The 24,752-nt window shown below is 37.3% G+C and overlaps 1 protein-coding gene across 1 annotated transcript in view; it reads left to right on the top strand.

Moving 5' to 3' along the window:
- Positions 1 to 24,514, top strand: part of Fbxl17 (F-box and leucine rich repeat protein 17) — a 515,989-nt gene extending 491,475 nt beyond the window's left edge. Inside the window, exons 8-9 of the mRNA XM_047555024.1 lie at positions 4,079 to 4,221; positions 21,658 to 24,514. Of these exons, the coding sequence (XP_047410980.1) occupies positions 4,079 to 4,221; positions 21,658 to 21,798 (284 nt within the window). The 3' untranslated portion in view covers positions 21,799 to 24,514. The remainder of the gene's footprint in view (positions 1 to 4,078; positions 4,222 to 21,657) is intronic.
- Positions 24,515 to 24,752: the final 238 nt, after the last annotated feature.

The raw sequence follows: 24,752 nt of genomic DNA, 5'->3' as shown, positions 1-24,752 counted from the left end.
TGTAATGTGTCAACAAGCCCCTAATGAAGGTAGTAATCCTACATTACATTTAGCACACTATCAGCCCAGGTGCAGTCTACAAGTTCATGATCACTGATAGAGAGTAGGTAGTTCAATAACTCTAACAGTGACATAATGACTGAGTACTTTTTAATGCTGTTATTTGCTCAGAACTTTTTTATTTTCAAAACTCTTTCACAGCTTTTCATTTTATATCAACTGCCTCACTAGTGTGGTTTAGGAAAATAGCAAATAAACCATGACATTTATGTAGTAAAAAGCCCCTTATATGTATTATCTCATGTGAGCCTCAGACTAACCCTGTGAAGTAGGCATGAGCTATAGTCAACTTTACCATTACCAGGTAAGGAAACTGAGATTCAGAAAAGTTAAAAATTAACATGACCTCATCCTCAGGTCAGACATCTCCGAAGTAATGTGGCTAGAACTGAACTTGAGACTGTAACACACACTACGGGTTTCACAGCTAACTCTTGAACAATGAAAACATTTCTAAAGGCACCCCACATTCAGGGAGTGATAAATTTCTTAGTATATATTTTGAATGAAAGATTCCATTGGGCCTCTCATGTAGTTGGTTGCCTAAGAGCTCTATTTGGTCCTGAACAGAAGTAAAGAGAAATATATTCTGAGCATGCGCAGGCTCCACTGTCATCCTGGGCAAAGCTGGGTGACAGAGTGAGCACTGGCTTTGGAGCCAAATAATCTGTTCGTATTGTATTTCTGCCACTTTATTAGAGCTGGGCATTACTTTTCTCTTCTTTAAAATGGATACTATTCTGAAGGACTATTAGATTAAGAATAGTTTTCTCAGGGATGTCCTCTCTGATGACCACCTGTCTCTCCATCTGAATATTATTCTTCTCTAGGTTCAGTCTATTTCCTTTAGAGCACTTGTCACAATTTAGAATTATATTTACTTAGATGTTTATTTGTTTCACGCTGTTTTCTGCTAGAATATAAGCTCCATATCATTAAAGACTCTGCATGTTTTTGCTACTTTATATCCCTTGTGCCTACTCTCATATCATTAATCACTAAATAAATATTTCTGGAGTGAATCTTGCCACTTCCTTGAACTTTTTTTTACTCAGGCCACATAGAATGACCTACAGCTAGGCGCGGGCCAGTTGCACAGTGGATAACGCGTCTGACTACGGATCAGAATGACCTACAGCTCCCTTGTTCTTTCTCATCTCTCTACCCTTGCACATGCTATTTCCTTCGCCCAAAATACTTACCCTCGCTTCCTTGTTTTTCTGGAGAATTCTTGTTTGTCCTTCAAGACCTAGCTTAACTCTTCTGTGAGAGTTACCTTACTGTATCCCTCCTGCCCTGAAGAATGAGGGGCTACAGTCAGTGGTGTATTCAATTAATATTTTTAAGAACCTACTCTATTCCAGGCATGTGTTCAATGCTAGGCATTCAGCAGGGAATAGGAGTTGTCAGATAATATGAGAAAGGGGCCTTAGAAAAGTAAAAATAGTAACATTACCAGTTGTAGTAAATGATAGGGTGAACAGTTTTGAGAAGCTGACCTTTGATTTGATAAGTGAAAAGTGAGAAGGAATTAGAACTGGAAGAATAGTATGGCATTGTGTCCTATTTACTTGGCTATTCCCATTTTCCATTCCCACCCCAACCACTCACACCAACCAAGCGCCCTACTCAACCAGCTCACTCTGAGCTCAGTGGATCTCAGTGTCCACAGTAACCAGCACAGGCTCAGCATGTCATCATGCCACATTTCCACCACTGGAAGTGCAACCTGTTAGAATTGCCAGGTGCCTGGCCCTATAATTCTGATTTAGTATATCTGATGTGCAACCAGGTGTGAGTGTTGGCTCCCAACTTAAAATTCACTTCCCCACTTATTGTCTGGTGACTTTAGGAGAGTTACTAGATCTCTCTGTGACTCAGTTTCCTGATCTTTAAGGTAGACATAGCATTAAGACTTCATAGAGTTACTGTGAGGATTAAATAAGATAATGCGCCTGAAATTCTTAGCCCAGGGTTTGGCATAGGGAAAGTGGTCAATAAATTGTTGGCAGAAATGCTTAAGAACTCATGAGGCGCTTATTGAATAAATGAGTTAAGGAAAAATAAAGTTTAATTCTAACTTCAGTAAATAGAACTAGGTCAAAACGAAACCTGAATATCCTGATTCATCTCATTTGTTACATACTTTAATTTGGACAAGAAAGAAAATGCAAAGGAAAACACCAAACACTGGTGAATTTTTGTCCTGAGTCTATACCTATTGACGATTCATTTGCTTATAAAGCAGCCTCTGAAAGCTTCTCATAGCATTTGATTTGCCTTTTCCTGGATATTTCAGGACTTTTATGTATTAGTCTTAAACCTCAATAAAACAACTGTATACAATTTTCCAACATTGGGCTGTCCTGCAACTTGTGCTTTGTCATCTTTTAAAAATCACAGTTTTAGCACTTTGCACTGAAAGGGATTTCTCTTATGTATCTCCTACTTCATTTATCATAGGAGATCCTTAGGGTATCATAACCAATGAAAGTTACAACAATACCAGAGAGAATGGCAATTTTCTTAGGCCAGAGACACCAATGGAATTAACCCGGGAAATTGCTCCAACTACACAAAAATAGTATTCAAACCATTTCCCCAAATATTTAGTGATTAGCAAATTTCACCACCCTACTCCCTATCTGGAAAGCTTTAAATACCAAAACAGCATGTACAAAGATGAAAACAGTGTCCAACTGGTGGCATGAGGAATTTTAAATAATTTCTATTTTGTATTTTTACTGTGAGGCACTGGGATCATGATTGTTTTTATAAACATTATATATTTGGTTATTTGGGGTACTTACATATTGGAATGCAATGGGCGTGAGTTTTCTAGTAAAAATAAAAGTTACTTAAGTAGTAACAAACAGGTTTTGCCAAGTAATTTCTTCTGAGATGTATTTATTTACATAAATAATGCATTCACTCTTATCAGTCTGTCAGCACACTTCAAAAAATACTATCCACCTTTAATTTTGCAGAAATCATGCTATCTAAGGAAATGATTAGCAACAATTTCTCTTTCCTTTTTAATAGTAGTGGCATTGTTTTTATGGTTTCCATTCACAGACCAATGTATCATGAACTAATTCTGCCTGGAGGTATTAGAATCTGTTTTTATGCTTCATAAATATTGAGATGAGCACAACTATCAAATCAGAAGTTTCTATAAAAGAGCTACATTACCTGACTGGTGGCTCTGACAGGGTGATGGGTTATGGAGCTTTACAGGAATAAGTAGTTCATATTGGAGATTATGGGATAAGTGTATGCACTACAGCAGTGGCACAATGCTGAACAGTCAAGAACATTGGAGATACTGTCATAGTTTTCGGATGGCAGGCTTCATTTTATATGTTAATAGAAGGAAGATTTCTGATATGGTGAGGAAATTTGCTGTAACAAATGCATTCACTTTTCTGTACTCTAGCATGGCACCAATTAAATTCAGCTGTATATATGATGTACTCTTAATTCCTAACAGTCCCAAAAAGGACTAATGTGAAAAATATTATGTACCTGTACATTTTGCAGTCATGAACAGATGGAAAAAATTATGCTGATTTGAAAAGAAATTCACATGTGGTATGACACACCTCAAAATGGTGTTTGCATGAGTTTTTCTTTTAAAAAATTGTTAAGGTTGTCTCGGACAAAATGTAGTTACTACTTGGGGGTTTTGTAATGCTATATCTGTAATTCGTTTTAATTTATTCCTTCTGCAAATGTGGATATTTGAAAGTATAGGTAACCTTGTAATGAATAAAACTGATAAAAGGTTGTGTCCAATGAAAGGGAAATTATGGAATGATTATTCACTTTGCAAAAGAGTTTGTCATAGGGCAAGCTTTCCTAAAGCATTTCAAATTTAATTTAGTTTATAAAACATTCATTTGCACACAACATTTCAGGAACAAATTTAGTGAGGAAATTAGAGAAATAGTCATAATAAGATAGAGATCCCTTACACTGTTAATATTAATGCTTTCTTTCTCTTTGACTGTCTTTGCAGCACTGATAGCCATTGGGCGATACAGCATGACAATAGAGACTGTGGATGTTGGATGGTGCAAAGAAATTACAGATCAAGGAGCCACTCTGATTGCACAGAGCAGCAAATCTCTGAGATATTTGGGGCTGATGAGATGTGATAAAGTAAGAGTTGTCTATCAAGTTGTTTGTTTTCTACATCTCAGTGTACTGAATAGCTCAATATCATATTCTCTTTCTTTTTCCTGTGCCTATACATGTGTATTTAATAGTATGAATGTATGTGTATATACATATACCCTCATGTATATGTGTGTGTGTATATATATATGTATATGTGTGTATATATATATATATGTGTGTGTATATATATATATATATACATATATATATGCACATACACATTATTCAAACTATGCATTTTGGGCTTGGTTTTTAAACTAATCTGAGATTATTTTGCATTTCTCTGTTTAATAATGAATTTTGTGCTTAAGCAGAATGAAAAAAGCAATCATATACACAGTTACCTTAGATTTTGGCATTCTGTTGATAAGCCCCTGAACCAAAATTAAAAAGGTTGCAGAGCAAACTGCACTTCGCAGGGTCTAATAGCAAAATTCTATTCTGAGTTCACATTTTTCTGTAATAGTAAGGTGGAAAGAACAGTGCCAAATTGTTTTTTATAAGTATATAATTTCAGTGCTCAACATCTCTATATTCTTGCTGTTTGGAGACAAGAAAGGGTCAGTGAGGGAGTGTGTAGGAGTCTGTGTCTCCCCACACATCAGATGCCACTCCTATCAGATGATTACATATGGGCCCAGAGGCTCTGCCTATGGTGCTGACCAGGGATGTGAGTGTGATTTTGAGAAATGGTGTCACATTTAACACATGACACTTTGAAGACTGAGAAAAAAGATAATAAAAACTCATACTGAACACCAGGCACTAAAAAGATGTTTTCCCTTCTATGACTTCCATGTTTTCCCTGTTACAAATCTAAGAAATAGTTATTTGCATTGTCAAGATGAGAAAATGGAGGCTCAGAAACATCAGGCACTGGCTAAAACTATTCGTCCAAGGTCTTCTTTGAGGTCTGTGTCCAATGCTTTCAGTCGACTAGGGGCTACTTGCTTGCAAAAGGTTTACTTACTAAAAAAGTATCTGGCATTTTATACCATTATATATGTGTGTGGTGTTTGTGCAATGATGATTAGGGACAAATCCAACAAAAGAATGTAAAAGTAAATACACATGCTTCTCAAAGCATACTTTTTCTAAATGTAGTAGATTTGGGGCAAATAGAAAAATGGAACTTATCCCTTATATACTTTGTCATTTTTGCTAATTGACTTAAGTTTTTCTCCAAATATTTTTAAATCCCAACTTATTCTAGACATTTGCCAGTTAGTTAACAGATTCTTTTAAAAAATATGTATGTATGTACTCTGTCCAGCCAACCTAGAAAGCTACCCATTTTGTATCTTAGCAACCAGCTGAGACCCAGCGGTTACAAGTCTGCCCCAGATTTCACTACTAAGTAACCTAACACTGCTACTAAACCTGTCATTTTAAAATGACTTCTTTCAAACTAAGCTAAGGAGTCTACAATAGGCAGAGTGCTCTCAAAACAGAAAACAGTGACAGCAGAACTCCTCTACCTTGTAACCAGAAGGAAAGCTACATGAGTGCTGTCAAACCAAGGACACCAAAATGTATGCATTCAAATGCATTTAGGCATTCACAACCATTCTCAGAAATCACCAATCACCATATTTCTAGCCCATCCTTTTTTTTTTTTTTTTTAACTAGGGTTTGAATCCAGGGGCATTTAACCACTAAGCCACATCCCCAGTCCTTTTTATTTTTTATTTGAGACAGGGCCTCACTAAGTTGCTGAGGCTTAGCTCACCCTCTTTAGATTTGTTGAGATCAGCTCCACCTCCAGAGATGAATTGCAGAAATTATATGTTCCTGTTATAACAGGGAAAGATCATACCAAACATATTTTCTGACCAACATTTTGCTGATTTCAAGTTAAGGATTTCAAGTCCTTTTTTTTTTAACCCAAATGAAAATTAGTTCAAAATGGGTAGAGAGGTTGCTCCCATTAGCAATATAACCTAAGCACACTCCTTGGACAGCCACTGAATCCTTTTTCCAACCAGAGAGTTACTCTGCCAGTCCAATGGTTCTAACAATGCTGTCTGGCCATAGCCTGCTGCAGCACAGCCCAACCCAAGGAGATACTGGTCCCAGCTTGCTGTCTGGCTTTTTGAAACTCAGATCATCTCAGAGCCAAACACACAGGGTTCCATGAGGACAGAAGACATTTCCAAACCACACACAAAATGCAAGTAAAGACTTGCACAGAAAGGCCTACTTCTTGGTTTAGTTGGATGGAAACCTAGACTAAAGTAGCTATTCCACTTTCAAGTTTTGCATTATGCCATCTATCTCCAGAGTTTTGATTATCATAGAGATTCAAAGAAAGATTTGAGCAGAGAAAAAGACATTAGTAGTGAGGGCATTTTCTCTGGAGCCAGATTTCAGTTTCAAATCTGGATTCTGCATTATTAGTGTAATCTTGGACAAAACTTGTGTAAAATGAGGATGATTCTAGTACATGTCTTGTGCTTGTGAGCATTTAAATGAGTTAACATGTTTTAAAAATCACTTAGAACACTGTTTTTTATATATAAAATGCCTTACATTACTGATTATTCTTATCATTAATGTCATTCTATTAACCTGTGCTATATTTGAATTTCCAAGTGAGAAAAGATTATATTACCTGCTATCCCATTTTGACTGGACATTGAAAATAAAGGAAGAAAGTAGATTTAGATTAGAGAACATGTCTTTGTAATTTTTCCTCATCTTAATTTAAAATTAAGAAAGATTATTGTTTTCTATAAAAGATATCAATAATAGCACTTTCTGCACACTTTAAAAATAATAACAACAACTAATGTCTCCATGGGATGCTATGTATTTGAGTGCAACTTTCTAACTATCTACTAAGAAAAATTTAAAAAGATTTGCAGTGCTAGAAATCAGTGAGTTGAAGATAAAATTGTTCATAGGTAGGGAAAGAGAAAGTAACAAGAAAAATAAAGGCAAAAATAAGAATAGTAACAAAAAATAGAGAAAAGCAAGGGTTAGGTCATGGAGAAGATCCACTGTCTCAATCTGTGATCATTTGTGCCACTGAAGAACAAAATTAATATGGGTCTATCCTATACCTTCACCAGATCTGCTAATCCCTAATAAAATCATTAGTTTGCATTCTCCTCTCCTTCCTGCATACTAACTAGAGCTAGCCAAGGGGCAAGAGAGCTCAACATCTACACAATTAACCCCAGGATGAAGAATGTTGTCAGCGAGATCTCTGCACTGGAGAGAAATGGGTTTGTAATGTCTTTGTGTCCATGTGCTCATGTTCTGTGACCCTGAGAAATAATGAAGTCTAGTTGCATTTTTTTTTCACAAGGAGTAAGTTTCCTTTGGAACCATTTACATATAATTCGAAGGCTATAGCTTATTAAACCAGTGCTTTCTTCCTCACTCCAGCTTTTGAGGAATTGCAAAAATAATAAAGTCTCTTTTATTTGCTGTAGAAAAAGTGTTTCTCCTCTCTCCATCCCTGCCCTTAGGTAAGCAGAGAACAGAAACATTAAACATATTCTTTGCTAAAAACAACATGTACTTGGATTATCAAACAAATTCTAAACTGAACTGCAATAAATTTGAAGGCAACATTGCTGATTCCCAGGGAGGAATCCTCCAGCCATTGATTCAACAAATGCAGCATTCCCCATGAAGTTGTAAAGTTAGGAAGTGCATTAAGAAGATCCTGTTTGAGTAGCTTTTCCGATTGCTGGATGGATAAGCATGTTAGAGGGTTTTGAAGCTGACGGCACATAATCTCCTGAACTTTAGAGCATTGTAGGACCTGAGAGAAGAAAACCCTGTGTGAGACGGCTTTGATGAATTGGAGTGAGCTTATATTCTTAAAGACTGTTCAAAGGCTTATTTGACCTTGGGAATTAGAGTTGACCTGAAATCACCTATCAACTTAACTCACATTTATTTAGTGATTTAGTTAAAAAATCTTGTATAATCAATGGGACCCTCTAATAAGAGCATGTGTGTGTACCCCGGTTTCCACAATTCTAGACAGTGACTTTGGTCACAGAAAGTTTGCATGACTTCAGTGAATTCTCAACTTATAATAATATGATATTTTCCTCATTTCTTGCAAGGCAGCTTGGATGAAGAACAAAACTGAAAAGGACAAAAAAAAAAATTCATGGGAAAGCTGTAGGGCAAATGGAAATGCAGTGTTCAAGGTTAATGAAAAATGTTTGGGGTAACAAGGTTGGTGGGAAGGGAGAGAGCACAGTGGCATGGCATTGGCTGAGAAACCAGACCTCGCCAGAGGCAGCCTGGCTGGTTTGGGAACCTCTGCAGTATGCGTTAATACTGGAGTTTGGAGACACAGGGCCTGAATTATGAGCAGTGAATAACATCATAAACGTAGCAATTCTCAAATGCCAAACCCTTGTGAAAAGCAGTTGGATGGAGAAATGCTGGAGCTTTTAAAAGCTCCCTTTCACTTTCTTTCTTTCTTTCTTTCTTTCTTTTTTTTTTTTTTTTTAACTTCATGCAGAACTAATTTTATACACTGTTCATTTGATTTGAAAATGCCAGCGTCTGGGGTATCATTAAAAAGCGTTATTGAGGGAGCCACTCTTGGCAAAGCTTTTGCTTAACATGCTTAGTTCTTATGTCTCTGCAGAGTTATAGATGAGAAGGAGAAAGTGTGCCTTGATTTACCCAAAGCAGTTTCTCTACCTTGCCCTGAACAAGTAGCTGCCCATCTGCTGGGAGCTCTTCTTCTTGGCCAGTAGCGGCGCCTGGAGGGCTGTGGGGCCTCTTGACTTAAGGAATAGACATAAATAGATTGTGAAAGGTCCACCCCAATGTCCTATGACCAAAGCCTCTTGGAATTTCTTTGATTTCTAGTTGACATAAATTAGAATTACACAGGCGTGAAGAGTCGGCCCAGAAAAGATCAGAGAGGCTGCTGGGGGAGGAGAGTTGCCTCTGTGTGATCCTATTGATTATCCAGCTGCCTTCGGGCCAGGGGCCTCTTGTGGAGGCTGCTATTATTGATCCACACTGTGAAAATAATCGAATTAATTCATTTCTCATCAAGTTGCCACTGCCAAGACCTTCCTCCCACCGGCCCCAGTTCCTGAAGTTTTTAGTCGAGAGAGAGATAAGTGATTTCTTTTAATAAATGTTGTTTGTTATGTTCTTCAGAACATAAGAAATACCATTTTTCACAGGGAGTTCCTCATTTAAATGGTAGAGAGATTTTTATTTAACGAAATCAATGAGAAGCTAATACAGAAAGCAAGTAATAGAAACCAGCCCACTCTCTCAAGCCAGGAGTCTGGTTTACAACCTTATGAGATCAAGGGCCAAGTTTTGTGTGCCCAATTGAACATAAAAATATTCAGGAAAATTTGACCACTGCATTTTTCAGGAAGTAATTATGGTAAGAGAAAGCCTCAACAACCTAAATATTTCTGTGGAGATTGAATTTTTATCAGCTTGTTTAGGAATCGTGAGCAGGAAAGCCCTATGGGGAAAATAATATAGGACTCTGTAACTAATATACAGAACTAACTGGAAAAATCAGTTTAAGGGAAGAATAATTTGTGGGTCACTGTGACCAGGACTGTTTTGGTAGCAATTCAGCCATGAAACAGAGTGTATACCTGCAGGGATTCTCCTCTTCCCTGCTACATGTGCACAGCTGTTTTCACATTGCCCTTGGCCAAAATTTAAGATTCAAAATTAATGCCATATCAAAGAAAATAAAGTGAAAAAAAAAAAAGAAAACATTCTGTCCTAATACGAGAGGAGTGGTCTGACTGTATTAGATTGTGCAGTCCTCTGTCACGAGCAGCATAACCTCACCCCACGGCCCACCACGCCACGTGCTCCCAAAGAAAGGGGCAATGAAAAATGGTGAGAGTGTAGCTGGGGCTCTAAAATCTGAACTTAAGTCCTTCACTTGAAGCATCAGCATCTTGTTCCTTTTGCTGATAAAACAGTTTCTCCAGGTGATTTTCACATAGGAGCACTTTAAAACACAGTTTTACAACCCTCTCCTGATTATTGCTGGTAATTGAAACAGGGAAAAACACATCAGCTGAAATTCAGAGCTTACCTCTCAACCTCATTTTAGTCAAACACTCCCATCTCCTCTTCTTCCAACCCTATTCACTTGAACTCCTAAGTGGAATTGAAGCTACTTTCCACTATTTAAATATTAAACCAAGAAATGCTGGCACAGAGCTTTATGGAAGAGGTTAAATTGGTGAGCATCAGTGTCAGACTGCTAGGTTTTCAAATTCTTCTATCACTTCACTGTTTATAGGATCTTAATCTCTAAAAGCCTCAGTTAGTTTAATCTGAGATTCATCTGAAAAATGGGGATAAATAACACATCAGAGGGTTACTACAAGATCAAACAAATATTGCAGTGAAGAACCTAATCCAAAGTCAGGCATATTGTAAGCACTCAATAAATGTTAACTTCTGTTATTATTAATATTGTTATTATTATTTTTGTATACATACCTACTCTGGAATCATTTATGTGATATTTTAACAGCCACCTATCCTTAGCAGAGTCATAATATTCTAGCCATGAATATAAATTCACATGTTAAGATCTTAGAAAAATGAACCTCCTGAAACTCAGGCAGAAATTCTTAAAAATAATAGATTTTTTTAAATCATTAGGGCCCATTAAGTTATAGGGAAACATATAGAGGAAGAAGAAACATAGAGACCAGTAGGTCTCAGCTCTGTTTTTGAACAGAGTAAAGACTTGCCATGTCCAATGACCATGTCCAGGCTAAGACTTGCTTGGTTTGTTTTTCAGGAAAATTGACATCTGTGTAGAAACTTTAAGGGAACGTACTGCAAGCAACTGCTTGTTTTACTCACCTCACCTATGGGGTGGGATTGAAGAATAATGAAATTGTTATGTTTGTTTTAAAAAGGAGGGAAGAAGAGAAACTACTGTTCCCTGAATACTGTAGGGTAGGTAGAATGCTTTGTTGAAGTTTGCCTGAAGGTATCCTGAAGCATCATTGCTTTGCAGTAAATAGTCTCCTTGGAGCTTTGATTTGAAATATGAAAGAATTAGGTTATAGGATCATCTGACCAAGTAGAAGCACGTGTGTCCTGCAGTGGCCCAAGAGACTGAGGGGTTCCTGCAGGAGGAGGGGAAATAGCTCCGCCTACAGTGAGACCTGGGCATTCAGCAGCAGGTGTCAGGTCCTGCCATGATGCATCCAGAGAAAATGCTGTTCCTGTTTGTAAGTAGTATTTCAGAGAAAACCCAAGACTTTCTCCTCTTACTGTTATCATATATTTTATTCATTTATTCAGTAAATATCTATTGAGTGACTTACTTTGCTTCAGTCACTGTGACAGGTGACAGGTCAGGAAAAACAGTGAACAAGATGTAGTTCCTACCCCATGGATCCTGGGCATCCTGGGAAAGACAGACAAGCAAAAAGACAATTAGAATACTGTGAAATTGCAAATTATTTTTAAAGGGGGCATTTAAAATTAGTTTTAGTCTGAACAAAGACCCTCACTTTGATTTTGAGTCAGTTTTCAGCTCTAACTCTCTACAGTTCTTTTTTTTTTCTGCCACCTGACTATTAAATTTCTGAAAAAAGATTGTCTAGGAACAGTTCTCCTCACTTTCTCACTGTTCATTACAATCTCTTTCCATCCTCACCCTGACACTGTGCTGCTCTTTTCAAAGTGACCAGTGCCCTCTGTGTCACCAAATAAGTGGCTATCTCTCTGTCCCTGGCTTGCTCCATCTCTTGGCAGCTACATCTGTATGGTAACCACTCTCTCCTTTGTAGTCCCTCTCTCCTTCCTGCTTCTTTGTGCCTCCTCCCTTCATCTATAAAATGGACCTATCTCATTGGTTATTGAGAGGGATGAGTTAATTTGTATAAATGTCCTCACATGAGGCAAGCCATGAATGGTAGCTCTTACTTATTATGGTAATTAATTTTTATCTTTCTCATCCCTATCACTCTCCTTGTCCTCATTAGAATGGAAGTTCTTCTGTGTTATTTTACCAAGTTGTACAACAGTGGCTAGTACATAGTAGTTGCTAGATAAATATGTATTGAATTCTGGGTGGATGAATGGATTAGATTATGTTTCTTGTTTGCAATGTCTTCATCCAGAACAGTCCTCCTTTTATTACTTTATTTTAAATCTACATTTTGATTTATGTAGCTGAGAGCAACTTTGAATATCATATGTCCCACTACCTTTTAATAATATGATATATTGTAAAAAGCATCTGAATGAAAGGATATAAAGAAGAAAAGTTCCACCTTGGAGTTAATGTGAATTTGCTGCAGCTGGGAATTTTGAGCGTAGTTGAAAGTACCTGGGGCTCAGGACAGACAGTTCAGGCCTCCACTGTATGGTTGACATCTTTCAGAGGGCAACACTGAAACATTCTGATTTGTGTGTGTACAGTTCCTCTTCTGAAAGCCAAAAAATATCCCTCTTTTCAGGTTCTTTAATCTACAGGTTTACTGGTCACATTCAAGCAAGATAAATTTTTGCTCATAATAAATTTGTTTTAGGAAGCAGGTCAAATCCATAAATCTTACTGGATGGAAACTGCAATTTTAGAAAGACATTTTTTCATCAGGTGCCCACTTGGTGATTACCACTACCCTAGCCTTTGTGTAAGAAAATAAAAACTGAAATCAAGACAGCCATTAGACACAAAAGAAAACATATTTTAGTTCAGAGTTTTCCTTCTCAATTATGTTTTTCAGCTTAACTTCAAGAGTTTAATTTAGAAACACCCAGATGTGTTCCATAAATACATTGCACTTACCACTCAGTGACTACATTAATTATCTTATTAGGACCCAGTTTTTTCAAATAGTTGCTCTTTTACTGAAGCGTTTAAAGCACCAGAGATGACGCTTTTAAGTGACTTTTTCCATCCTGGTGTCCCCACAGTCATCTGTTTTGGTTCTCATCTCTGCTGCATGTGCAAATGTACAGATTTGAGCAATGGATCAAGTCCATGACCAGCAGTTTGTGGCTCAGATTAACCAATGCAAGACCATGTACCTGACTTGAAACATCCTTCTTGGTGGAGGATTGCTTGGTGATACAGGGAATGAAAATGTCGCTAATTTTTTTTCTCTGACAGCCAGGTTGTTGGACTTCCTGTCACACTAATCTCTAATTAGAGGCTTCAGGTTAGCGAGCCCCAATTCTCACTTAACACTGCAGGCGTTTCTGTGATCCCCATCCTTCCAGGTTCTTTGCTGCTTTCTCACTGTGCTAATTCAAGTGAATAGAAGCAGTGCTAGTGTTAACAGGCAACCTACATTTCATGAAAAAGAGACAGCATGAAGCCAGGCCTGTTGTGATATTGACAGAGCATAGCACTTTCAATCATTGCAGATTCTGAAATGAAATGACTGCATTTGACAAAGTTGACTGAATTTATGAGACTGCCTCTGTCAGGTTCATTGCACTACCTGTATCTGTCTCTTTCTATGCTTTGGATTTTTAGATGAGTTCTTTTTTGCCACCCAAGAGTAATATTTCTTACCTCTATATTTTAAAAAGTACATCCTTACATACCTGAGGCTACTAATATGAGGTTCATGTGTGAGGTATACTGCATTATGGGTATTCTGTGATCAGCTGACTCACATATTCCGTGGGTAACTTTTAGGCTTCAATGAGACACTCAGTTTTTCTTCTTAAAACTGTATTAAATGCTTATTCATGAGTATCCTGTCCTCCCACAACATGAATGGTCCCTTGAGGAAGCACTAGGTTCATATGAGAACCGTGCTTAGAGGAATCTTTCGTTCCTTCCCATCAGCTTTTGCAGAGATTGGGTAGCAGCCTTCTTTGTGCTAAACTAGAGACCTAAGGCCAGATGCTGAAAGAAAGGAAACCAGTCTGATCTTACCACATTCAAAGAAAAATACCTTTTGTTTCAGGCAGTGATAAGTAGTTGGAAAGAAGAGCACCAGTTTATTTTCTCCAGAACTGCAGACTAGGTTTAGTATAGAGAGCATCAAGAGAAGTAGGTGGGCACTTGTTTTATTTAAATAATCTTAATTTAGGTCTTGCTTTCAGATTCCTAAGGGCAGGAATCACCTGTGCCCTCTGTGATCATTTCAGTCAGCATTAGACCCATAGGTCTCAACCTGAACTGCACCATTGAATCTTCTGGGAGCCTTAAAAATACTGATGCCTGGTTCCCTCTCTACCAAGATTCTGATATAATTGTCTGGGATATGACCTGGGCATTGGGGATAAAATATTCCCAGGTGATTCTACTGAGCAGGTGGGATGACAACCACTGCATCCTTGTTTTCACTCTGGATTGGACACAATTTAATTCATCCCATACCACTAAACATGCATCCATATTGGCTATATATTAATCACTGTGGGGTTCCTGGCAGAAGATCTTGTTTTAAGAAAGGAAGAGGAAAGGAAGGGGATGTGAAGTTGCTTATAAGCAAGAGAAAGAGAACAGGGTACTAAGCAAGGAAGTTTGCCCTTGCTACTGAAGGGAAAGAAATGAGAGACTGTACAGTTCAAGTGGTGGCAGATTCCAGTTTCCTGCTCTAACCAAAGGGAAACCTGAGCAAAATGTGTTATGTCACCCACTCAGGGCCATGAGAAGTCCTGCTGCAGAGGGAGGGAAATAAAACCATAAAACTCTGCAGGCCACAGAGGGTTGGTGCATGTTGGCTGTGGAGGGTTCTGGGAAAATCAACATATCATCTGCTCTTTTATTCTTTTCTTAGTGTTCCAGTTAAAATATTTTAAACCACACTTTGATGACCTGTCTCCTTTACATGCAAATTTGGGGTGGTACTAAGCCTTGCATTATTCTTATTTTGTCCTTCTCAATGTGTGCCTATCTTGGAGCCTGTGGGCAGTAGTTGAAAGAGCGGTGGGGTTTATTTGAATATGCATTATCCACAAAGACTTGCTGGCACCTGGTAAATACCAGGTTCCATGGATATACAGTACAGTTTTGCAGAGAGCCACATAACTCAGAAAATCAGACTGCAGAGGAATGTTGCCCCAGAGACAACAGTGTGCCTCTGGGCCGCTAGGAGTCAGCCCCTGGGGCTGTTAGCAGTGAGTGACATTGCCCAGGGAGTCTGTGAAGAGTGACAGACCAGTGTGAGGGCCAGAGCCCTGAATTAGAAGACAAGAGCTGAGTGTGCTATTTGTGAAACCTTCACAGATGCACTGTGGGCACCTTACTTTTCCCACCTGCACAGACAGGGATCCATTTTCTTTGCTCATCTCCTCCTCGGAGCAGAGCTTTAGTTTGCTGGATGAGGCAAGAGACACACTGCATAGTTTACAAAGTAAAGGATGATTAGTTGTTGGGTACTAACTCATGAACTGGTTTCTTTTCTGCATTGTATGTATGTATTTAATGCACGTGATACACAGACTGATTCCTGCTTTTGTCCTTCAGATGTCCACTTAAATATTTCTTTTGGAAACCCCTTTCCAGCATTCTGGGGGAACATCAGGTGCCCACTGTGGGCTTCCTTCCACAGCAACTTATCTTCCCCTAAGATCACTTCTCAAACTTTGATGTTGTTCATTGTCCCTGCTGGGATATAAACTCCAAGAAGGAACTTGGTAAATGTTCTACCTCTGGAACAGGAGAAAATGTGTTCAGGAGAGAGATGGAAGAGAAAGCAATGCCAGTTTCTACCATCGTTGCAGTTGGCCCTGTCAAAAGGTCTCTTTTTAGTCTTGCAACTTTATCATATTTCTATCAGACTTCAAAGATTCGTGCACCCACAGCTCTACAACAGCATATTCTGCAGGCCAAGTGGAATCCATTATCATTTACATCCCCATGGAGAAGCCATTTCAAAAAGACGGTCAAAGACTTGGGAGTGGGGTGGGGGGAGGGTGTTGCACATGCATATGCACCAACTACAGTCATTTTATTTTTAATGTTACAAATGAATGTTAGGAACATTTTGCTGGGCAGGTGAGTAGGCCCCCATCTGACACTTTCTGTACCTCACTATGTTACTGAGATGTCAGGGAAGTGTTGTTCAATGAAGAAAGCACTGTGTGTTAGAGTCCTGAATTCAATCCCATTTATTACTAGTAGTGTGGCTCTGTGTGAAATACCAATTCTGCCTGAGTCACAGTCCATCTATGTTATGATTAATGTTCAGATGCCTGGGAAATAGTAGATGTTCACTGAATATAATTTCCTCCCATCCTCCCCCATCTGTACTGAAATGGGGATATACATTTATTTTGCCTTGTTGCTTATTAGGGTAAAAGGTTAACAAAACTTTTTAAGTGTTTTACCAAAATAAACCATACCAAAGAAAAGAAGAGAGTTGAACAATTTTCTATCACATAAAATCCTAATCTTTTGTGTTTATCATTGGAAATGTGGGTCATTATGGGCTGGAGATAATAATCTATTGCATGTTCCCCAGAGTACCACATGCCAAACACCACTGTGACAATAAAACCAACCCAAAAACAAAGCCCCTCTGATTTCCATTTGCCTCCAGGTAGGGGTAAAGACATATCAACTCCTGAAGCCCAAGCAATCAGTAGAAATAGCATTGCTTTGAGTCAGAAGATTTCTGACTAAGTCAGTTCCCTCTCTGCCATCAGAGAACTTGGACATCCGAAGGAACCTTAAATGTCAACAAAATTTTCCAAGTCTTTTGTCAGCCTCTCCTAAGTTGAGTGTTGGTGCAAACCAAAGTATCAAGTCCTTGGAACTGTGTGATATTTGCAAAGTTTTGGAATTCTGCTCACATCTAGTACCATTAGAATGTCTGTAAGTTTACACACCCAGTGTAGTGTGTCATTGATCTCCAATAAGGAGGATTGCCATCAATTAATCCAAAGTATAGCTTAGTCATCTCTAGAGTACTACCTGATAGACACATGACCCAGCAAAAATTGCCGAACCACCATCATCAGCTCCTTTATTCTCTGGTGAAAAATTACTAGAGGGTTCAGAAAATGTGCATCTAGAAATAGGGTACCCATGATTTCAAACAGAAAAGATAATAGCCCAGAGAATCACTGTGGGTATGAATTTCAAAGAATTAAGGAATTTGGAGTTGCCATAATGTCAAGACTTTAGGCTGCTACTGCTGTGGCTGGCACAATATTGGAAGAAGATGGATTTATCTCTAAAATTTCTGATCAGTATCATTGCTTTTCCACTTAATGGATACTCAGTGAGGCTACTTATATATTAATTTATCCAGGAGATATTTATTGAGTATGTACTCTATGCTAGGCATGCTCTGAGTACTAGGGATTTGGCAGTGAAAAAAAAACAAAAATTTCTGTCTCATGGAGCTTATATTCTAATGGGGTAAGAACATATCAGACAGTGTGTGTAGGACTGAAAACAAAGAGATAACTAAAATACTCTTTGTTGCCAAGGAACTTAACCATCTGGGAATAATGCATTTTGTTGGTATTTAAAACAGTGTTCACTTTCTGTAGGAAAACTTTCTCCATTAAAGAACAAGTGACTCTAAGTGGCTTACTCTTAAATGTGACCTGATATTCTCAAATGTCATGTTTCTTTTCCTAACAAGAAACATGTTCTGTTTTATAACATGAATTATAGAGGAAATAAGAATCACAATGTAAATGATTTATTCAGCAAATTTTATCAGAAATTATATTTTTTGGACAACAGTTATCATTAAGAAAATAATTCCAGCGTAGGCTTACACTTACCTGGAACTTTCTGGAGAAAGTACTGATAAGGAGCAGGGGGAGCTATGGTGGTCTAGATAAATTGGTTAAATTGAATCTCCCGAATTCTGAGGGTTCTCTCCTCACCTTCCATAGCAGCAGCAGCAGCAGCAATATAATGAAATTATGGTGTGATTTACCTTAATTAGCATAGCAATTTGCCTCACATTTTCAAAAAGTGCTAATAGATGTTAACTCAAAATAGATTAAAATACCAGACAAATTACCACTACCTTAAAAAGAGTTATAATAATTTTGCAGATTTAAATTATGGTTGTACAGTCTTTAGAGAGAACTATAAAATCCAATCTTTCATATATTTTTTAAAACACCTATGGTACATGCTTTTTTTTTTTCCCTCTTTAATCACAGTAATTTCTTCAAATGGCACTGCTGCATATTTCTTCAGGAAGATACACTGCATTTTTCAAATCTCATGTGTAATATAGGAATTGCCATTGATAGTTTTCAGCAAAAGGGGGAAAACTGAATATAGAAAACCAAGAATCATGGGGAAATGCTGAAAAAACACCTTTATCTCTATGTTCCCTTTTTTATATTACATACATTTTATGAGTTGGAACAAAGAAAGATTCTTTTTATTCCAGCAAGTGGAATTGCACATGACAAAATCTGTAGAAATCTCTACGTGAGCGTAGGGTTTAAAATGATATGGATATTCCTGTTGTCTTAACTCCTCTACAGCACTGAAGCACTTATGCAGTCCATACAAAGAGGAAGTGAACATGATTTGTACTTCTGAGAAGTAAATGACCATAACTTTAATATAAAATTTATCATGCTATATCACCAGGGGACGTTGTAAGTAAAAGATAGAACTTTCCCTAGTGTGAGCATATGTATTTCCCCTGAATAACTCCTACCCAACAAAGCTCTAAAATGGAATATTTGCATCTTCCTTTCTGTGTTGTTTTCTAGAATTTACAGAGCACAGTTAGTGAAAGGACTGCTTAGAAGACACATATTCACAGAGGATTAGTGGTACCATTTTTTTCATATAGTTATAAGAAACCAACTTGTTTATTCTTATCCATACCTATGAAAGTCAGAGAATTAACATAGTATCACCTCTATTCTCAGCTACAGATATACCTTACTTTATGCAATAGAAATAAATAAATTGAACTTGGATAAATCCAAGGATGTATAAAATATATTAGGGGAGCTCACAAAATAAATTAACCCCACCATGCAAGTCTTTACTAAGGTGAAAAATTATCCCCAATTTATGTATTCCATAAATCCCTATCTTTATGTATCAATTTCGTTTAAGGTGAATTATATGCCTTTTCCTGGGAAACAGTTATCACAGAGATATTTTCTGTTTTTAAAAATTGGCTTTCCAAAATAAATTGCCTGTCAACCCTAGGTACAAAACTTTGTACAGACCCATGTGTAGGTCGGAAAAAATGTACCACAGAAAATAGTTCCTGTGTCTTTATAGTGGGTTTAAATGTTTTTTCTTTATTTTTTTTCTCATCTATTTTTCAGTTAGTAGTTTCCTTGAATACTAAGTGGTCTGGACCACATACACTTCTTTTGCAATGCAGTGCAGATTTTCTGAGGGGTCTCTGACCAAATGCCTTCAGCTTTCCTTTGGTAAAACTTGCATCATTCTGGGTATGTTTGTGGCAGGGGGAAGAAGGGTAACCTAACTGTAGTGTGGGGAACCACAGTTAAAGGAATGGGAGAGTTTCCTGACAGTGAGTATTTTAAACCTGGGCTATGTTATAAAGATAAGTTCTGGCATCTCCTCTAGAAAGTGTTATGATGGAATGCTTCTTCTTGTAAATGAAATATGTTCTAAAGACTACTTTTCCAGTGTGAACATTCCAATCACAGTTATCATGGTTTAGTTCTTAGATATCTCATAGGTGGAACAGTATTTATTAGCACTATAGAACATAGGTTGTCTTAATATATTATTAACTAACTCTCACTTTCAATAACCATTTATTGAGCACCTGCTACAATAATAAGAGCTACCATTTAGGAGATTTTTTTTAATGTTAGTCACAATGCTAAACATATTATAACATTTTTTAAAATTTTTTTGTTCTCGTCAGATATACATGACAATAGAGGGCATTTTGATGTATTATACATATGTGGAGTATAACTGTTCTACTTAGGATCCCATTCTTGTGGTTGTATATGATGTGGAGATTCACTGTGGTATATTCATATATGTACATAGGAAAGCTACATCTGATTTATTCCACTGTCTTTCCTATTCCTATCCCTCTCCCTTCCCTTCATTCCCCTTTGTCTAATGCACCGAACTTCTGCTCTTCCCTTTGCCACCACCTTGTTGTGTGTTAGCATCCACATATAAGAGCGAACATTCGACTTTGGGAAAAGTATTTTTATCTTGTTTTTACAAGTCAAGGAAATCAAATCTTAAAAAGTAACGTGAAAGCAGGATTCCAAAAGCAAGTCTTGAATAGAGAAATGCCCCAACAGAGATTAAGTATTGTAAACACAATGCTATATTATCAGTTCTCAATATTAAAAACAATAACATGGAATATATTTTTCAGATCATCCAGAAGGAACCATGTTATTTCAGAAAAGTACAGACAACTAAACTTCATGATCATCATATTTCTGAGCAGGTTTTCAAAGCAAACAGTAAGGGTTTGATGTTGTTTTAGGTTTTTCCTGGTGGTCCTGATCTTTTTAAATAATGGACATCAAGAGGGATTCTCAAAAATGTATATCACAAGAGCCTTCTTTCAGACTCACTTAGTATAGCTTACTTAGTATAAATGAAATATTGATATATCTGAAAAGGCCCAAGTGTTCAATAAAGATTTTAAATAAAGCTACTAAAAGTTGTGGTTCTTAGGTTAATCATTTATTTATCTAAAGGATGAAGGAAGCTGTCTACTTCTGTGATATGAACTGCAATCAGCTTAAAAATAATTGACAAATTAATCCCTTCACAGCACAGCAATTGTAAAGGTGTTAGTTTTAATTAGGCCTGTCTGATTGCCTTGTCTAATCAAGAATCAAGGTGGTATCTTTGATGGTTAAGGTCTATTGGGGCCATCCCTGACCTGCCAGCCATGTATGTTTTAATTATTGATTCCTCACATTTCAGCCCTTTTCACAAAGGGACGTGAAGTTTGCAGTGCCTTAACATTTAAAGGGAAGAAAAATAAACATTTTCCCTAGCCCTTCGATCTAGAATCCTGTGCATCCTCTCCCACATTGTACAATATTTGTCCTAAAAATGATGTCAGTATGCATTAGAATGCTATCTTATTATTTCCTTACCTCTCAAGCACTAGATTTTCAATGGACATTATTAAGATCTTGACAAAATCACAATCGTTTGTGCTTTTAGGAAGCACATTTGATTTTTTGAGTTCATGTCTTTAAAAAAATATTCAAGGGTTGGGGGTATAGTTCAGCAGTAGAGCACTTGTCTAGCATGCCCAAGACCCCAGTTCAGCACCACAAGAAATGAAAAATTCTGTAAGGGTAGGGATAGTAATGAGAAATCAGAGAGGTGAGACAAAAGAAAAGCTTACCTTCCACAAAACAATTCCTTACACTAAGAAGAAATGAGTCTAGGGCTGCCATACCATCAGAAGGCCACAGCATGCCCGTGAACATGGGCAGCTGCACGGTATAGGTGTCCCTGTGCATAATGGTGTGCTTCTTGGGTTGCAGGTCAATGAAGTGACAGTGGAACAACTGGTGCAGCAGTACCCCCACATCACCTTCAGCACCGTCCTGCAGGACTGCAAGAGGACCTTGGAGAGAGCCTACCAGATGGGCTGGACCCCCAACATGTCTGCCGCCTCTTCCTAACACTCCTGCCCACACGTAGGTCCCCTTGGATCATTCAGCAGGGCAAGTGATCTCTTGGAAAGGTTTTGACTGTCACCTGCCGGCGTGTGTGCAGGAGTGTATATTCGTGTCTTGTTTGCCTACTGCATAGCATAAGCTCACTTGTCATCCGTTCCCAGGTGGGCTGACTTTTTTCCTTAAAAATTGAAGATTGTGAAAACCACAAACCTTTTAGTTTTTATGTTCAAAGCCTTCTTTATCTTAAAAATAAAACAACTTCTTGTTTCAAAATAGAGTCAAAGAATTAGATGTATTACTTTTAGCTTCTAATTTCTGCCTCTTTTGGAGAAGTTGCCCCAAAGACAACTTTCTTTTTTGATGGGGTTGAATGTGTGCTTCTACTGGTGAAACCAGAACAGAAGTGATGTTGCACTAATTGGAAGCTGGAAACCAGTACTCTTCAAGATTCCCAGCACATATACACATAGTTACCTGCACTCTTTCACATACCCCCACGTGTGGGTGAACACACATACACATCAGGGTGGTTTCTTTGTAAATCGTTTCCTGAAAGAATGGCCTTCCTCCAGGCCACTGAGGGGCATATATATCATTCTGTGTGACTCTCCCTAACTCAGTATGTCCACAGGTGGTCAACTTGCTGTCTGGTGGGCAACTTAGGGACTAGAGAGAATAAAGCCTTTTGTAAATTTTTTATATGGAGGCAACAATCTGAACTCCCCTGGCCAGCTCACAGAAGTTAATTATTCATTATTCTACAAATGCATTCTGTCGAGTACTAAATATTTTAGTTGGTTTTGCATTAACATTGTGTCAGCTTTTATGTTATGGATAGTAACTGGTCAGGATATATTTTAGTGATATTTGGAGCTAATCTTAGCATTGTCCACATTGAAGCCACCAATGTAATTAATGGTGAGCAGTTATTAAAAATCTACAGATCATTTCATTATTTTGTTAATTTTGGTAATTATGAAAGCATTTTTCTGAGATTTGGGGGTAGTCACATTAATAGAAGATTAATGAGCGAGATATAAGTAGACAATCTTCCTACTGATTTTTTTTTCCTTTTACCTTGGGTTTTAGAACAGATTTTTTTGGATATGAGCATGTCATTTTTGAATAGTTCTTATGCTACTGCAAAGATCTATTGCAAGCTAATGTAAGAGTTAAAAAGAAAAAATTTAAAAATCTGTTCATTAAGATTCTGTTTACACTTGCCAGAAATAAGTATTTTTGGTTAATTAAAGATTGCCAGCTTTCAGTTAAGACAGTACCTATCAGTAAATGAATATATGTTTTGATTTCACACATCTTTACAATTAATTCATTGTAGGGACTCAGGCTCAAGTAACCTTTCCTATGTCTAGATTTATAATCAAGACAGCAGGGAGCCTTTTTAAGCTAAAGAGTGATTATCTTTCTCAGTAGAACTAGAAGCAAAACCCTGACTTGTGAATTTGCTATTTATTCTTCCCTGATGTGGACATAACTGTTATTTGATCTTTAACAGATATACGGAGGTTCGAGTTCATTTCCTATAAATTCCACATTGCTAAAGTGATACTAGATGTAAGAAACAAAAGATAGCCTTATATATGAATGTCATTCATGTGTTTATAATGACTCCTTTTTTGTAAACAACTGTTTCCTTTGATTATGTCAACATGTTTCTGATGTGGCATTTTTGGTTTTAATCCCAATCAGTTAAGAAAATCTAGTCAGTAAGCACCAAGAATATTTTTCCCATAGCTAAATGGGTTACTAATTTAATTTGAAGGGAGTAAAATTTGTGTAAGAAAAAGATGTTTACCGTTAATAAACTGTATTTCTTCTTACACATTGAACGGTATCATTTCCATATCCATTTCTCCACCAATGAAAAAATCTTACTTCACAATATTTTAACTGATTTTTAACCCAAAACTAATTTATAAGACAGTATGTATAGTAATAGTAGCTTGAGTGAATAAACAAAAGTTTAATTTTTATATATGTCACACTATATTTTAAATAATTTTTAAAAAAGGACAAAAGAAGGGAGAACCGTCGATGATATAGATGGTACAATTTCAGTTCAAAGTTGTAATAACATTTGGAGTATTACAGTTTGGTTGTGAAATGGTTTCAGAGTGTATAATTGATTTTTTTTTTTAATTTTAAGTTGTTTGAATCTAAAGTACAGCACTATAACATGCTTTAGCTTCGGGGGGTGGGTTGCGGGGGGACTGCACTTACTCTTTAAAATGTTGACTAATCCAAAAGCCTGATACAACATAACCTGGAAAACTGCTTTGGTACATTTGTAGAAATCGGTAGAAATAACATATCCAGCCTCAAAGCATTAATCTCAAAAAAACAGCCAGGAAAAGCATCACCTCAAGTGATCCTGTGATGGTTGTTGAATGTGTTCTCATTAGATGCTTTGAAATGAGGCTTAAAATAATTTTTCTAGGCAATAGAGTTTCTTTTTTTTGCTTAGAATGTCATCCATACATGTGAACACGTTTAATGCAGGGCTTTTTATCCTCTCCAAAATGTCAACAGTATTTTCAGAATAAAGCCTATGAAATATATTGCTGTAGTGGAAAATTCTGGTCCTTTGTCTTTAATGTCTTTTTGAGTGGATAAAAAAAATTCACCCGGTTTGTAGTTTCTATATTTCCGTGAAACTTTTGACCTTGCAATGGGTTGCAATAAAAGAGAAACAAAGCACTGTGTCTTTTGTTTTACTTTAGAGACAATAAATGGCCTCCCTATTACTGGTTGGGTGTGATGCATCAGTAATCTGTGTCCTTGTGTGCTTCACTACAGACATAGGTTTGACTAACCCAGAATAATAAACAAGATTGGATTGAGGAGATTCTAATTTAGTCAGTGATTATTGAGATAAGATTAAAACCATGAGGGTTTAAACAGAGAATTGTTTAAAATCCCATTCCCTAAATAGTCAC

This window comes from Sciurus carolinensis, chromosome 6 (genome assembly GCF_902686445.1).
Source record: "Sciurus carolinensis chromosome 6, mSciCar1.2, whole genome shotgun sequence".
NCBI lineage: Eukaryota > Metazoa > Chordata > Mammalia > Rodentia > Sciuridae > Sciurus > Sciurus carolinensis.
Note: the sequence above shows the minus strand (reverse complement) of the source record. Positions and strands in the feature narration are given on the sequence as shown.